Consider the following 16,721-nt stretch of genomic DNA (forward strand, 5'->3'; position numbering starts at 1 on the left):
CATCTAGAGTAAGAATAAAATTAGAATGAGTAGTAAGAGGACTGTTACAGTATTAACTATGTCTGAAAAACACCAGGACCTTCACAAAGAAAAAGAGCCAAGAATTCGTATCACCAGACCTGAAATGACAACTCGTCATGGAGGCTGACATCTGCTGTCCATGGAGGTTTCGTGCACACAGCTGGAGCTCACCATGCTGAGCAGGAGTCTGCAGAATCACCCCTGTGCCCTAACTTTAACTGAGCAAGGGCAGCCCCTCAAGCGGCTTCAGGAAGGCTCAAGCCAAGGGCTGTCGGTGTGGTCAGTGGCAGAGCACATGCCTAGCGTGCTCAAGGCCCTGGGTTCTATCCCCAGCACCATTAAAATAAAATTTTAAAGGAGAAAGGAAGAAAAGAAAAGAGAGAGAGAGAAAGAGGAGAAAAAGAAAACAAAGGCTCAAACTACCCTACCCACCAACCAGGTAAGGGAGTGGCTCTCTATGTTGTCATCTGATCCCTGTGACTTACTGGGGACTTCAGACTCTTACATTTTTTATAATTCAGCGAGTTATTATCACCTGAACATAAATCTTAGGAACAACACACATACGACTCACTTGGAGTGGGGGCATGAATGCTTGACGGCTGTGTCAACCGTGCCCAAGTTGGGTACCAACCTTCCCTGCCAAAGAGCAGCAGGGCATAGCAGTGCAACCTGCTATCTGATGCTTGCTGGCAGATCTTCTGCCTTGACATGTTCCTGGCATGGGACATACCAGTTTTCATGATCTTGATGCCTATAAGTCAGGATGCCTGGCTCAGGCAGGATGTATACCACGCTTAGGTCCCAGCCCTTAAGCTCAGAAAGTCAGCTGCTTTTTCAAAGAGAAAAATCAACCCATAACAGCTGTTTCACATATATATCTAGCTTCAGTCCCTCTAGGAGAAACTGAGGATTTTCCTCTCCTTCTCTCTTCTTTTTCCTCTTCCTCTTCTCTTCTTCATTCTTTTGTCCTGAGAATGGAGCCCGGGGCTTTTCCACCTGCTATGTAAATCCTCTACCATTGGGCTTTTCATGTGTTGTCAAAGCTTGGAAAAAAAAAAGCCATGAAGGGGTCATAGGCCTAAAACCATCAGCTTTTTCTTATAATTTTCTAGTTACTATTTTAAAAAAAATAGAGCACGGGGAATATTGCTCAGTACTAAGAGTACTTCCCTCGCGTGCACTAGGCCTGGGTTCCAGCCCCATACACAAAAATCCATCCACCCATCCATCCCTCCCTCCCACTTACCCACCCATCCATCCCTAGGGCCTGGGATCATGCTCCAATGTCCTTCTTTGAATATTAATCTTGAAAGCCAGTCCATGATAAATATTATCATTATGCACTACAAATATGTTCTAGTAAAAGCAAAAATAAAAATCCTGGGCTGGGAATTCAGCTCAGTGGCACAGTGCCTACCTCACAAGCACAAGGTCCTGAGTTTGATCACCAGTACCCAAAAAAAAAAAAGTCTTGAGAGCTGGATGCTCAGGGGAAAAAAAACTTCCAGATATAATGCTGCACACCTGTAATCACAGCAACCTGGGAGGCTGAGGCAGAAGGATTGCAAGGCCAACATAGACAATATAGTGAGATCCTGTCTCAAAATAAAATAAAAATTTAAAAGAGCTGGGTAATATATTCAGCAGTAAAGCACATGGTTAGTAAGTGCAAGGCCCTGGGTTCAATGCCCAGTAATGCAAAAAATCAATCAATCAAAAAAAAAAAAATCAGTCAGGGCTGGGGATTTAGCTCAGTGGTTCCAGTGCCTGCCGCAGAAGAACAATGGCCCAAATTTGATCCCTAGTACCAAAAAAAATCAATCAATCAAATCAGGGCATGGTAGCACGTGCCTGTAATGCCTGCCAGCAATCAGGGAGACTGAGGCAAAACAATCACAAGTTCAAGTCCATCCTGGACAACCCAGTGATTTAGTAAGACCCTGTCTAAAAGTAAAGAATAAAAAATGGGTTGGGAGGTAGTTCAGTGCAAAGACTCTGAGTTCAATCCCTGGTACTGCAGAAAGAAAGGAAGGCAGGGGAGTAGCAGGGATGGAGGGAAGAAACACCGATGTTTGAAAAATTCCTTAACCCCTAAAAAAAAATTCTCCACAAGCAGGACTATTGGGGTGCCCCTGTTCCTTTTCCTCTATAAGTACCTGAGCAAGTTGTGTTTATGGAATTGTGCCCTTCTTTCAGTTTTGGGTGGTGGGTATTTTGTCCTAGCAACAAGGAAAGTAATTAAGACAGATTTTGGTAACAGAAAAGTGGGGTCATTGCTGAAATTCTGTCTGTCCATGGGTTCAGAAGCCTTTGGAACTGGTTTACAGAAAGAGTTTGGGAAGGTTTGAGGGTGCTGGTCAGAAAAGCTATAGAATACTGCAAGCTGAGTTTGATGGAAGATTCTGGTCAGAACTCAGAAGACCAGAATTCCGAGAGCAATGAGGCAGCCAGAAAAGACCAGGCTCAAGGGGTTTCATCTGGGAAGAAGGACTTCATTGGCAGCTGGACTCCAGACTGTGTTACACTCTGGCAGAAAATTTGCCTACATTTTGCTTATTTCCTAAGGCTTTGTGGGAGACTGAGATTAAGGTTGGTGGGCAAGAGCAGGCTGGACAGGCTCACTGTCTAGGACACAGCCCTCACTGGTGCATGGCTCAGGGCAAGATACTTCTCTCTGGGTCCGTTCCTTCACTGGGTAGATTCCAGCCTCCTCTGCAGAAGCCTCAAATATAAGAGTGGGGAAGCAGAAGTAGAGTACAGGGGCTTGGACAAGGCTTGGCCTCAGTTTCTTCAATCGTGAAACAGGGTGACTGTGAGGTCACATTTACTTTCAACACTCATGACTGGGATCCCTCACCTCTCAGGGTGGTGCTTCTGTTTTCTGATGCAGACACTCAGAAAGGTCAGATTTTTGGAACTGACTCTAGTGAGAGGCACTGGGCCAGAGGGTGGGAACCACTGCACAGCCAGAGTGCTGGTTATTTAAAGTAAGGTAGGGGTTGACTTTCTTGTGATCATGCCCAAAACTTTAGCTATTATAAATATCTTCCCTGGTAAATAAACGTCTGGAGCATTCCAACAGGGTCAAGTTCCCTTGAATAATGTAGGCGCTATCAGACCCAGACTAAACATGTACATTGTCATGAAAATCTGAACTACACAGGCTGAATGGAGGGAAAGGAACCTCCCCCTCCAGGATAATTTGAGGGAAGGGAAGGGTCCTGGCTAGGGTAGGGAGCCCTGCACTGTCTTAAGGGACTTGGGGTCTCTGCCTTGTGCTTTGGGCAAGTCACCAGGCCCCTGGGAGGCCTCAGTATCTTCGCCTGTTAAATGAAGGGCTGGACCAGCAGAACCCTAAGAAGCCAGTTTGCTCTGATGTACCATGGTTACAGCACGTTCTGGCAATGATCCGAGCTGCAGGCCGGTCCAAAGGGTCTGAAGAGTGTGAGTTGGATAAGGGAGACAGAAAGAAGGAAGAGATGTGAGGAGAGAAAGGAAAGGAAGTTATGTTGAACATCCTCCCATGGAAACTGAGGCCTTTATAAAGCTAAGTCCTGCAAAGACAGAGGCTAAGCTCGTGGGGCCAAGGCAACAGTTACATCAGTCCCGCCCATCTTCAGAGCCCAAGAGAAGTGGGGAGCTCAGATGCTAGGGGGGCAGTTTGGGTTTCAAGTGGAGGCCAGGTTGTCCTGCTGTCAGCTGACTCTCACCTGGAGCTGTAGGCAGGGCTGGCTCCCCTTCAGGAATCAAAAAAAGAATCAGCCACAGCCAGGTTCTCTGTGGCCAGGCTCTCTGCAGCTTTGGGCCTGCTGGGCTTGAGTCTCTGAGGGTTACTGATCATTTGTCCTGAGTGCAAGGGACCTTAAGGGCTTTACCCCTAACTATGCTTCAGCAGCAACAGACTTCACTAATTTACTTCTTGTATTGCTTTGACTTATATTTGTTCACACTATGGCATCCTCTGGCTGTACCTTGCAAATGAGAGACAGCCTAGCTAATCACTATCCAGGAGAAAGCCCTACAGGGGAGGGAGGACCACTGACTTAGCACTGGGCCATGTCAGATCTCGTTTCTCTTCAACTGGAAGCAAGGCTGGCCTGGATAGGTAGCTTTTGTGCTGGGAACCTCAAACCTGAAGTCCCAGGAGAGGAAGGGTCTAGTGAGGTGCTTGTTTGCAGTTTCCCATGGTCCCAAGCCCACAAGGTCTACTTGTCCAGTTTTCTATGCAGCAAGAGCAAGTTTGCGGCAGAGGTGTGCCATTTTCAGAAGCTGTGGAACTCTCCCTAAGCTACTTCAGCCAAACTCAATGGGACAAATAGCCTAAAAATTTCTGGTCTCACTCAACAGTACAAAAAGTTTCCATGTAAAGAATTTGCACTCAGGAGGTTTGAGAAGACTCAGGGTTTCTATACTATGAGAAATAAAGCAAAGCAATTAATATACATTGTTTTAAAGGAGAGAGAAAATAAAACACTGCAGGTAGGCAGGTAAAACACCAGGTTAGCTGTTAGTTGGGTCTGTTTCTAGGAAGTTGGAGACTGGAGCTCTATGTGGGAAGAGGGCAGCAGGGAGGCAACCTGTGTGGGTAGGGGCAGGTACCACACCAACTGCCAAGGCCACACTAGACTGTTTGGGAAGGCACTATCCTTTTTTACAGGATTAGTAGGTACAAGGGTGCATGGGCTAGATCTTCCCAGTCTGGACCATGGAGCAGACATAATATTCAGGAACTTCTCTAAGGCCACTCATGTCTGTGGGTCAGAGCCCAGCCTATTCTTCAGAAGAAAATGAGGGGCCTGGCCAGCCCGTGTCTCTAAGTGGCCTTGGGGCTGGGTGCAGGAACAACTGCCTTCTCACCTAGGGAAGGAATATGCTGTTGCTGTGGCAGGTGGCAAGAGGAAGGTGCCATAAAAGCACAGCTGTGCATGGAGCACTAGCCAAAGCACATACCTATGGTTCTGTGGTCCTGCCTGACACAAGTCCCACTTGGGCAGGCAGGCCTGTGTTGCCTGAAGTCTGGGACCCGCTGGCCATCCCTGGATATTCAATTGTCTCGGGCCCTCTCTTGGCCACAGTCTGTCCTGGAACCTAAGGGTGGTTGTGCATCCTCCTACCCTACCCACTGGAAGGGCAGAGGCCCACATTTCTACCTCTTTTCCATCACTTTTCATTCTCTGCATTGTCTTTGCTCTTTCCCTACCACCTGTACCTAGAGCTCTGGGCTCTATGTTGGAGGTGAAATAGTCACCATGAGGCAAGCAGTCTGGGATATAGTTATGTTCTTTCTGTGTACTGGATTTAGGGCCACTTGAACAGACAAAGCAGGAGACCTTCCCAGGTCTCTGTGGCAGAAAAGCTCCACTACATTAGAACGATTTATGATTTTAAACTCCTCTGGAGTTGTCTTCTTTTCACTCTGTCTCTACTGTGTGTATATCTGCAGAAGGCCTCAAGTCCTTTGGAGAGACTCAGTAGATACCGGTAACTATTACAGACATCTACCAAGCCTAGGACTGCTGAATTCCCTGGTACTGGACTAGAGGGCATCTCCGACTGGCCAGGTACTTTGTGTCTGCACCCTCAAAATTGTTGCCTCCCAAGCAAAGGCCACAGGTACTTGTGCTCATCCTGGAAAAATGAATATTGCCAAGAGCTCCCGAGATAGTTCAAGGAGGGAAGGGTCCTCCCTCCTCACTCCTGCTAATGTCACAGATCCTGAAGGTCGGGGGGCATGGGCCTCAGCAGAAAACCAGAGAAGGTGTTTCTGGGGCAGGAAGTCTGTTGCCTAAGGAGATTATACAAAGACAGTGGAGGAAATTTGGCATCCCCATCAGAAGGAGCGAGTGTGGCCCTGTCCTGTCTGATCACAAAGGCCGGGCAGTGGCAAGAGGAAGATGGCTGTTACACAGGTGAGGGGTTGGGATGGACAGCGGGTTCGGCTCAGCTCAGCAGCGGCTCCTCACCATTCCTTGGGTCATGAGCCAGCTGTCTATGGGCTCCAGGTCAAAGTCCCCACCTTTCCCTCTCTGCTGGGCCATGCACAGAAAAGTCCCAGAAAGAAAAGTCACAGCAAGATCCACAATAAAGAAGTCATAGCATATATTGTGGAAGCAGAAAAATCACTGTTTAGACTTGATCACTTTTCACATAAGGAAATATGACTTGACTCCCAGCCCCTCCCCTAGAACACCCCCCCCTTACCTGCCTGGAAAGGAAGAAAAGTTTAGTAACCACGAATCCCAGCAGTATAAGTTACTATGCCAACTGCTCCTGTGCACTTGGGAAATCTCTAAGCTTTACTCTTTTTGGGGGGGGGCATAGGGGATAGAACTCAGACTTTGCACTTGAGAGGTAGGTGCAGTGCCACTGAGCTAAATCCTCAGCCCCTTCATTTTTTGTTTTTTGAGGCAGGGTGTCACTATGTAGTCGAGACTGACCTGGAACTCACTATGTAGCCCAGGCTGGTCTCGAACTCATAGCAATCCTCCTGCCTCAGCCTCCCGAGTGCTGGGATTACAGGCGTGTGCCACCACACCCAGCCCTCATTTTTTAAATAACAAAAATATTCGAAGTAGAGATGGTTGACTTGGTGAGATTATACTTGTAGAGATGTGACTTTGAGACATTCTCTCCTTTGTTGTGCTTTAAATTTCTCTCTTGGCCCAGTTTTCATTTCCAGGTCAGCACGGCTTGGGAAGGGTTAAGGCAGCCTGACGCATGTGTGCACACACAGACACAGATAAAATGTGCCCAAATTGCTGAGGTCTGCCTTGCCCCAGGAAGAGTAAACATGAATGGCAATGTGCCAGTGCTGTCATCAGGACATTTGAGAGCAGCCATATACCCAGACAGTGAAGTAAGAAATCTCCACATCTGGACTGGGACCTGGGCCTAAGGACTGATAACAGCAAGGGAGTGGCAGGACACATGCTGGCACTGACTGGGTAGGCCTGGACCCAGAGTGGAGAGCAGGCAGTCTGGCTGAAGGGTATCCTCCTCAGGCAGGAGGCTGGCAAGCCTCCAGCTGGTTATCTAATGGGTTGAGGGGAGGGCAGTTTAAATAATGGGAGAATAAACAACAGACATTGCTGGATGGTGGGTTATCTGGCACTGCCTGCCCTTCCTGCCCTTTCAGTAAGAAGGGTTGGGTACTGAGAACCCCAGGCAGCCACTGGCTCTCCTGAGCCCCCTGGTGGCCAGTGCTGAGGTATGCACCCCTGTGGGCTTGGCCAGCTGGGAAGAGGAGCCTGGGGAGAGGATGCCAGGCTACAGCCATGCTGCCTGTCTGGACCTGTTTGGACAAGGATTGCAGAAGGCTAAGAATTGGCATTTGAGGAGCAAAGAATCCTTTGCAAACTGTCCTGTACACTGGATGGGTGGCACTGCCCACTTGCCACCCAGCTGGGGAATCTGGCAGGAGTTCCGGCTGTTGTAGGCAGCTGCCTCAAGAGTCCGTCTCCTCCCTGCCCCTGCAAACAGCATGTATCCACACACATTTTTCCTAGTCAGGCACAGATAAGAAAATGCTCTGGAGAAGCACTGGACACAAATCCTTTTTCCTTCAGTGATCTGAAATCTTATAGAAACCACAGTTGCATTTTGGGGCCACAAAAGTACCACCCTCTCTATTTCAAGGTGCTTTTCTCTTGGTTTTACGCCTTCCAAACTGGGAGCTTTCAAGGATACCCTCCCAGCTGCTCCCTAACTGCTCCAGCTCCCCGAAGAAATCCTGACCCTCAGCTGCCCTCCACTGGGGTAACACTGCTTGGCTGGGCCAGCTACCAACTCAGAGATTTGGTTCAGGTTGGTACTCGCCTCCCCTGTGAGAGCATTATGTTGTCAGTGTACCGCTCAGCCAAGGCACTGTAAAATGTGAAGAGAGGCTCTACTTGGCCACAGGAGACCTGAGTCCTAAGAGCTTCCTATCACTGCAGCAGGAAGAGCTATTGAGTCAGAAACTCCCAGGATGGGATTCCTACATGCTACCTGTTCTCTGCACGCCCCTTGGCCCATCTTCCACCTCCTGGGCCTGTTTCTCTTGTGTATCATAGTACTGTCACCTCACAGGGTGGGGGAGGTCTCAACAAGACACTGCCTGGTGGGACACAGGTGCTCCAAGTGTCTTCCCCAGTCGGTTCCTGCTGTCTATACAAGCTAACTTCTGCTGGACTATCCAGCCAGCGTTACCAAACTGCCTGACTTTCCCTGCAAGAAGAATGGGCCAAAACACAGGATAGAAAACTTACCACTTCTGAGCTCTGTTTCCGACTATCTAGTGCAGAAGCGAGTCCTCCAACAGCCTGGGGGTCTTCATAGGTGACCCTAGAGACAAAGCAGCACAGTCAGAGTGAGTGCCCTCAGGGGCACTACTCATTTCCTACCCTATGGCTCCTTTCTCAGGTGTGACCGTGGCCTGGACAGAGGCTAAGGGCTCATGTTGTATCCCTGCAGCTGAAACAAGACTGGGTTCGAGTGCAAGCTTCCCACTGAACTCCTTTGGGACCTGGGGCTTGTGGTTTTCATGGTCTTTCTTTTGAGTCACAACACTGGGGCCTCTCTGATGCTCAGTTGCATGGTGTCAAAAGTGGCCTGGAGGGCCAGCGATATACTCAGTGGCACAGCGCCTGTCGGGCAAGTGCAAGGTCCTGAGTTTGATCCCTGGTACAAAAACAGGACAAAATAACAAAACAAAATAAAAGTGCCCTGGAGCTCCTCAGAGAGACGAGCTAGATAAAAAAGCACAGTAATTTTAATTTTATAAGCAGTAATCATCTTCGGGCTGAAGAGAAACTTCAGAGCACGCTCTGTGCCTTTCTGAGATGCAGGGGATTGTCTGCTTTGGAATCAACTCCCCCAACTCCATATAGCTTATCCTCGCCAGAGTGGCTACTGGAAAAGCCTCTGCTCTCTCCACATTTTCCTGACAGTTAAATATTGCTGCTAGGCACACGTTTGGGTCCCTGCCTGGTTACATCCTCCTGTATCTGAGCTCCTCCTGCAGAGGAGGGGTTGGGTAAGGTGGTATCTGCAGCTGTAACATAGGCAGGAGAGAAAAGAAGAGTGGACTCCCATAACTGACAGGAGAACTAACATCACAATCAACCCCAAGGGCAGAGAAGACTGGGAGGGTGGCTGGCATTCATTCAGCATCTGCAGCCAATGCCAAGTCTTCACAGCCATATTTTAAAGTTCCTGGCATTCCTGGATCTGGTAAATAAAAGGCTTCTTTGTGATGCACTGTGACCAGACCTGAGCGAACTCCCCCTACAACCTCCCGCAACATCTTTAGACAGCCACTGGAGGGGCCCCACATACGTCTTACGCTGCTCAGCTAAGGAGTTCCCTCTGGTCTGGGCAAACATGTCAAAGCCATCACGAGGATTGCACTGCTGGAGTGAACTGAGGGTGCCACTGACACTCTCTGTCCCCAAATCTGTGACAATAAAACAAATAAGAAGCAGGTGAGAACAAAATGCGGACTGTGGACCTGATAGGGCTCCAAAGCTAGGACCTAAGGGGGGCAGGCTAAGGGCCTGTGAGGAGGATAAGACAATCTTCAGCATTCCCAGTACAACAAGGACAAGCCTGTGGGAGACAGAAAAGTACGGTCCCCCAGCTGCTTAAGGTGGAAAGGTGTCATGAGGAAAAGGGAGAGTCCACCAGCAGTGAGGAAGCAGGGAGGAGCTGGAGCACTTGCAGCCTTCCCACAGCACCATTCTCAGGGGTCCTCATTCACAGTATCTATAGACCTGGGTTGCTTATTTATTCGGCACCTACTTCACAGTCAACAATCAAGTTCAGAGTCAGACCTCCTGTGGACCCAGAGGAATCTGACATGGTCTTTGGCCTTAGGAAGGTCACCAAGAAGGTGGTACAGAGGCAAACAACTGCTACGTTTGGCTGAAGGAGTTAGGGAAGACTCAAAACCGACACAAGGGTAGGCCTTTTACAGTAAGTGGGGCTATGCTGGGGAACAAGGTGAAGATAGGAAAAAGGAGACAGGACCTGGAAGGCCAGGCTGCGTGAAGTATCACTGCTCAAGGGGGAGATGAGTGGAGGAGGCTGGGAAGGCGGGTGGGAGATGGCCAGTGATGAGCCTCAAGGGCCAGGTAAAGGAGTTGATGGGCAAACACTAGACATTCTTTAAAAAGAGGTAGCACTTTTGAATTTTAGTATTAAATCTGGTGGTCATAGTCTGGATGGACTAGAGGCAGAGAACTGTTCTGATAGGGAAATGGTGGTTACAGATACAGGAAATACTAAGATGACGAATTCCAGCAACTACCGGGCCACCAAATAAAGGTTTTTTGGGGTGGTTTTCTTTCTTTTTTTGTACTGGGGCTGAATCCAGGGCCTTCAACTGACCTATATGCCTAGTTCTTTTTTATTTTTTATTTTGAGACAAGTTCTCACTAAGTTGCTAATTTGCCTAGGCTGGGCTTGAACTTTCAATCCCCTTATCTAGTCTCCCACAGGTCTGGGATCAGAGGTACGTGCCACCACGCCCAGTTTAAATAAAAGTATAATTCCACTGAAGTAAAATGAAGTAAGAAAGATAAATACTACGAAAAAACGAAACAAAAGCAGGATGGAAAACAGAATTTTGAGGGCCATGTTTGCTAGTTATGTCGGTATTACCATTTTATTTGTTCTAAGTTGGTATTATCTGGTATAAATGAAGAATCTTGAGTCGTACACACTCTTACTGTGCAAAGGTGGGAATTTCTCCTAAGTTTCACAAAGGAACAGTTTCGGTTAATGGAGTAGTTTGAGAAGGGGAGACACATCTGCCAGTGCTGTCACCTCCTGTTTTGCCCACTGTAGACATCTCCAATCTATCACATATTATCTTTTAGGTCCTGATGTGGCGTTAGCATCAAACCTGCATTCCAAGCAGCTAATAAGCTGAAATCTACTCACCATCCTTGGCTTGTTTAATACTGAAACTTGGAACTTTCCCTACCTCTGCTCTCTAACCTGAGTTTAAACTTCAAATTTCAGGAAATAAATTATGAATTTAAAGCTGTACAATTGTCTAGGACTCAGAAACACACCTTCACAGAGATTCCCCAAAATGCTCTCTTTCAGCACTCCATCAGAGACACAGCCATGAGGGAAGCCCACACTGGAAGCCCCTTTACATAGCAGTGAGACACTCACCCAGGCCTGCCAGCTGTGAGGAGAGGGAAGAGGGGGGCACTGTGCTTCCCACCATCGGGCTCACCACAGCAGGAGAGCCAGGGCCCAGGTCTATTAAGTTGTCTTCAGTCACTTCGTTGAGTACCTGTGGGGCAGGAGATGGGGCTAAGGGCCAAGTGCTTAGGGAGCTCCAAGGTGAATGTGGCAGACATTGTGTAGGGTTTTGTAAGAAAAGACATCAACAGGGCCGGGATTTAGCTCAGTGGTTCCACTGCCTGCCTCGCAAACACAAGGACCCATGTTTGACCCCTAGTACCAAAAACACCAAACAAACAAGAAAAAGCATCAACATGGCCCCACACAGATGCAAGGTGGCTTCCTCACCTCTTTCAGAATTCATGGGTGCCCTGGCTATCAGTGAGCTGCCTGCTGGCCTCCTCTCCCTTCCCATTTAAAAGAGTCACAGGTCAGTGAGGTCCTGGGAGCTGAAGATCTAGGTTTTTTGCCACCCTGAGTGCAAGCCAGCATTCTCTAGGCTTCCTCTAACCAGAGTGTACCCCACAGTTATCCAAATATTTTAGCCCTCTCTAGAAAAACTAGAAGGGAGGCCAACCAGGGCAAGTATCAAATGTGTTTGCAGATGGCCTCCTCAGAATGAGGGTTCTCACTTACTCCATTGCTGGCGTTCTGAACCAATCGGCCCGACCTGTATCGCTCGAACCTAACAGGGAAAGAAAACAGAAAAGTAAGTAGCATGGGAGGCTGTGTAGGGGCTGCAGTGCTCACAGTCCCATGTGCGCAGTGAGAGTAGATCCCACATGTACAATTGTGTTACGCCTTTTTCCAAGCTGGGCTCCACCCTTCAGGGGGACCAGCCTCCCTACCTCTCCCACAGGTAAACTGGTTGGTCTTAGGGAGGAAGTGTTGTGTAGTACACTGAGGAGGCCAGCAAGAGCATCCCAACCATTACCTCACACACCTGGCCCCAAGTGCTGCTCTGCCCCATGAAGAGGAAGTTGAGTCAACCACCTGACCTGGAGGTATCCCACATGTCTATCTACAAGGCCAGGGACTAACTGCAGACCCCTCCCTACTTTTGCTTGACAGCCCCCAATTCCACTTCTGGATGAAAATGGGTAGGGCATGTTTGAGGTGGCACGGAGAGGAAAGGCACAGACCCTGGCTACACCTGGAGAAAAGGCTGGCCGGGAGCTGTGGAGAGGTTTGGGCCAACCACCCAGTGGCTGCCAGAAGGGTAGGACCGGAGGCTCTGCTGGGCCAGACAGGTAGCTCCTCTGTGCCCAGTCAGTAGATGGCTATAGATGGGGCTTGACTGTGGGCAACCTCAGGAAGTGTCCCCTCTGCCACACCTATCATTCTCACATCGGTAGTGAATATACCAACAGTTGTGAGGTCTGTGGGGGGTCAACAGATTCAATTTTGCACTGTATTTAAAAGCTCCAAATGCCATAGACCAAATGCCACGGACCAAGAGGTATCCAGGAGACTTCTCTGGCCAGAGCCTGGGATGGTTTTCTGCTCTTTTTGCTGCCCACCAGCACCTGGTAGCAAAGCACCACCAGGAAGAATGACCTGACTGGTCAGTGTAGTTTCGACTTGTATGATATTTTCAACAGGGGTCTCTTAGGAGGGCAGGGATATTAACACATCTGAAACACCGATTGTTGGGGTACCTTTCCCATGCTTTCTTTGAGAGACTATTAGTCTTCCCAAGGTACTCTAACTGGGATGGCACTGCAGGGCTGCTCACCCCGGGGCAGTACCTCTGTGTCCTTTGTCAAGACCAGGACAGGTGAACTTATGAGTGACAATGCCCACACTAGCTCCCGTTATCCTATAATAGCAAGGGCTTAAATAGGTCCTAACAGGTCAAAACCAAGCTGAATCAAGGCTTCTGTGAACTGTTTTTATTATCTGGCCAACACACTATGGGTGGCTTACATTCCTAGTGCAGAGGCAACTTCATCTGTTAGACGGCACAGGGCCACCCATCCTTACTGTCACAGGCAGAAGCTGAGACAATTCTGAGATGTGATAACCATCATACTACCATCCTCTGAGCTCCTAAAGGGAAATGTAAACACACAACCTGTTGTCCTAACTGATGCCGGTCCTTGTCCTCCTGGCCAATCCACCCAGGAAGCTCTGAGTCACCTAGAGGGACCCCAAGACTCCAGGGGACTTAGGCTGCTGTCCCGTCCTCTTGGCCCTTGTCATAAATGAGAGAAGGCTGGCCTGGTTAAGGTCCTTTCTGGTCCTAACACTGAGCTACTCAGGAAAGCCCAAAGGACAGCCCAGTCCAAATCATACAATTTGGACCTGTCCCATGCAAGGCTTTGGAAAAGGAAAAGAATTTGCAAGTTTGTTGCTTTAAGACTAAAAATGATTTGGCTGCAGGAAGACCTAAAAGAAATGTGTGTTTCCCTAAGCAGCAACAGCATTTCAGCCCTTATACTCTGCCTGCTTCTCCTGATCACTCCAGGCACACTGACATTTACAAAGGGAAAATTCTAGCTTTTTTCAAGATAGGAAAGAGGAAATCCTTTTTCTTAGTAGAGGATTTTGTTTTTTGTCCCACCCCCCTTTTAATCCTTTTCAAATTCAAAGGATCATCAAAGGAGCAGGTGCAGCAGCTCTGGGCCCAGGCCCCCCTCCATCCTAGCCTTCCCTGGGGCTGGGGTCCTAGGGGAGAGGCAGAGCAGCCAAAGGCTTACAAAGGGCAGAGCCCAACTCTGCACATCAACTTCTTGCTGCTCTGTTCCCAGGAGAACAAGAAGCATTTTCTCTGTCATCTGGGAAAAAATTAGCATCTCTGATGAGTATTTTCTAACTCTAATCTCTCTCTCTCTCCCTCCCTCGCTCCTCATTCCCTGTCCCCCTCCCTCTCCCTCTCCCCCTCTCCTTGTTTATGAAAGAAATCCCTCTGTTATGACAACAATCCTTTCAAGGGCCTGCTCCTACCTCTCGTAGCGGAGGAAGACATTGTTGAGGTCATCATTGACATGCAGCAGCTCCTCAGTGACCTCCTCGTTGGACACACGGGAGATGAGCTCTACAATGCGGTGCTGCATGGCCCGACAGGTCCTGTTCAGCTCCTAGGGAACACAAGCACCTTTGCATAGCCTGCTGGGAATGCTTTTTGTCACGTTCTAGTGCCTTTGAAAAGATCTGTACTGATTCTTAAAAGTCACAGAAGGAATACATGCTTCTTCATAAAACCAGACGTGTGCAGAATACAGAGTAAAAGCTCACTCGTTGCTGTCTGCCTCTCATGCCCAGAGGACACAGTACTTTTTCAAATGTCCACAGGTACATACTATTGTGTATAGATAAGCATATGTTTGTGCAAACCATTTTTAAAGTATAAAAATATGATTCTTTGCAGCTCGCTTTTTGTCTTTAACAAAATATTTCAGACCCTTTTCCCTATTACTTTGTTTGTTTGTTTGTTGTTGTTGTTGTTGTTGTTGTTTTTGGTTTTTTGAGGCACGTTCTCACTATGTAGTTGAGACTGACCTGGAACTCACTATGTAGCCCAGGCTGGTCTCGAACTCTACAGTGATCCTCCTGCCTCAGCCTCCCGAGTGCTGGGATTACAGGTGTGCACCACCACACCTGGCTCCCTATTACTTTGTACACTCTGCCTCATTCCTTTGTGTGCGTCATAATGCATCTTACTATTCTCCTGTTGTGGGGCACATGGCTTGTGGTCTCTTTTTTGGGGGGAACCCAAACAATGCAGCCTGGACTTTATACGTGTGATGTTTATATCCTTTGTGCAAGTGCTCTTTGTAGGTGGAATTTCTAGGTGGCAGTATGTGTAACCATTTAGAATACTGATTGGTAATAGTTAAAGGCCCTCCAAAAATATGCTATCACTTTACTTATATTTCCTGCAATGGCATGAGTATATTTTATGATTGCATCAGGGAACTTTTGCTGGCATGTCTGTATCCTTGCCAAGGTGTCAGAAGATCCACAAGCCCCCACAAGACTCTTTGTTAGTCAAAGATAACACTTGCATACTCCTAAGTCACCACAGGACCCTCTTGACCCTTGGAAGCAATATCCTTTGAGAACAGAGCTTTACACTTTATGGCCTGGCTTCCGTGAGACCTTATTGCCCTAGAATAAATGCCTTACCAATACTCTTGTTTAAATTTGTTTGTGGAGCTCCCTCAAATAACCTTCCAGGCTCCTTGTATACTAGACTGACAATGCTACAGAGATGTGGCAGGCCTGCCAGCCTGGCCCCTCACCCTCTCAAGTAATAGGAGCTACCTACAAACAAAATTGTAAATCCCACTGGGCTACTAGGGTTAAGGCAGAGGTGAGATGCTATCCCCATCTCCCCAGACACTGGAGGGAGGGAGCGAATGAGCCAATGATGTCTCTCTATGGCTCTTTATTTTTTTCATTTCATTTTCTGGGGTAGTCTTCTCTCTTGCCAGACTGTAATCTCCTTGAGGGGCATTGTTCTTTATCCCCCATCGGTTCTCTGAAGTCAGGCACTGAGCCACACACACTGCTCAGTTGGGCTACTGAGGAGGTCAGGCAAGCAAAGAAGGGAGTGGAAGGTGCCCCTTCTGCAGGCTCCCTAGCACCAGGAAACATAGCACTCACCCTCAGAATTATTATGGCTGGGCTCTGAATCTGCCTCCCCCTCTAAACTCTGGCCTGATATTTCTTTTCCCATGTCCCCAGTGCTGCGACTGACTTACAGGGACATTTTCCAGGTGTTCCTGAGAGAATTAATGAGTGAAGGCAGGTTCTAGTTCTCTCACACTCAGTAGTTTCCAACCTCACTCCCCTGGGCCTGTGTGCCTTGAGCCTGTCCCTGAAAGTAGGAGCATGGTAGGGGACCTTGACTGGCTTCTGCTGCTGTCCCTCCTCCCATGATGCTAAACCCTACAGCTCATTCCTCTAAAGTAGGGGTAGCTGAGATGGAGGCCTGACCCAAGCGGATCAGTCCAGAGTCACTTGAGTACACATACTAGGCAGAAGGTACCTGGATTTAAGCAAGTGAGTATTCACAATTTTGGTTTTGTCATGTTGACAAAAAGCTTCCCTGGAGACTCTTCGATGTTGGGTCTAGTCACCTTGCTGGGTCCTGTCTATCTGCCTATGGCACTGCTGCCCTTCATCTTGGTTCTAATTCTCCATAGCCAGAATGGTGCTGCAAGTCTCTCTTGATCAGAGAAAGCCAGAAAAACCTCCTAGGTTTTTCTCTAAATAGGTTTGCACTCTTGGTTCTCTTAAGTCTCTCACCCTAGATTTTGGAGAAGGCAGAATCATCAGGGCACACTCTTTCCAGAAAAGGCAAACCCTACCACAAAGGCCCAGGACAGGAAAGTGTGGCCCCTGTCTGGTGCTTATGACCAAGCAACAAAGTCTGGATACACTTGGTTGGGAAAGGGAAAGAAAAAGGTCAGTCAATTTCCATCCAAACTGCAAGCCAATGACAACCCATAAGATCTCCAAGTAAGGGGAGTATGGAGGCATGTCATCGTACACAGTTCTGAGCCCTCTCCAAAAGC

The 16,721-nt window shown here is 48.3% G+C and overlaps 1 protein-coding gene across 5 annotated transcripts in view; it reads right to left on the bottom strand.

Annotated features, from left to right (window-relative positions):
• The window catches only part of Tom1l2 (target of myb1 like 2 membrane trafficking protein), a 113,223-nt gene that overhangs the window by 7,153 nt on the left and 89,349 nt on the right, over nt 1–16,721 (bottom strand). For 2 of the 5 annotated variants that reach the window (XM_010637423.3, XM_010637424.3), the window contains exons 8-12: nt 14,146–14,279; nt 11,836–11,884; nt 11,185–11,308; nt 9,340–9,457; nt 8,271–8,346 (exon numbers count right to left, since the gene is read on the bottom strand). In XM_010637423.3, coding sequence (XP_010635725.1) covers nt 8,271–8,346; nt 9,340–9,457; nt 11,185–11,308; nt 11,836–11,884; nt 14,146–14,279 — 501 coding nt within the window. Of the gene's footprint in view, nt 1–376; nt 1,068–5,987; nt 6,054–8,270; nt 8,347–9,339; nt 9,458–11,184; nt 11,309–11,835; nt 11,885–14,145; nt 14,280–16,721 lie in introns of those variants that run through there. The other 3 variants (XM_010637422.3, XM_033767526.1, XM_010637425.3) reach the window with 3 other exon arrangements.

This window comes from Fukomys damarensis, unplaced genomic scaffold (assembly GCF_012274545.1).
Source record: "Fukomys damarensis isolate Sample0158 unplaced genomic scaffold, DMR_v1.0_HiC HiC_scaffold_23, whole genome shotgun sequence".
Taxonomy (NCBI): domain Eukaryota; kingdom Metazoa; phylum Chordata; class Mammalia; order Rodentia; family Bathyergidae; genus Fukomys; species Fukomys damarensis.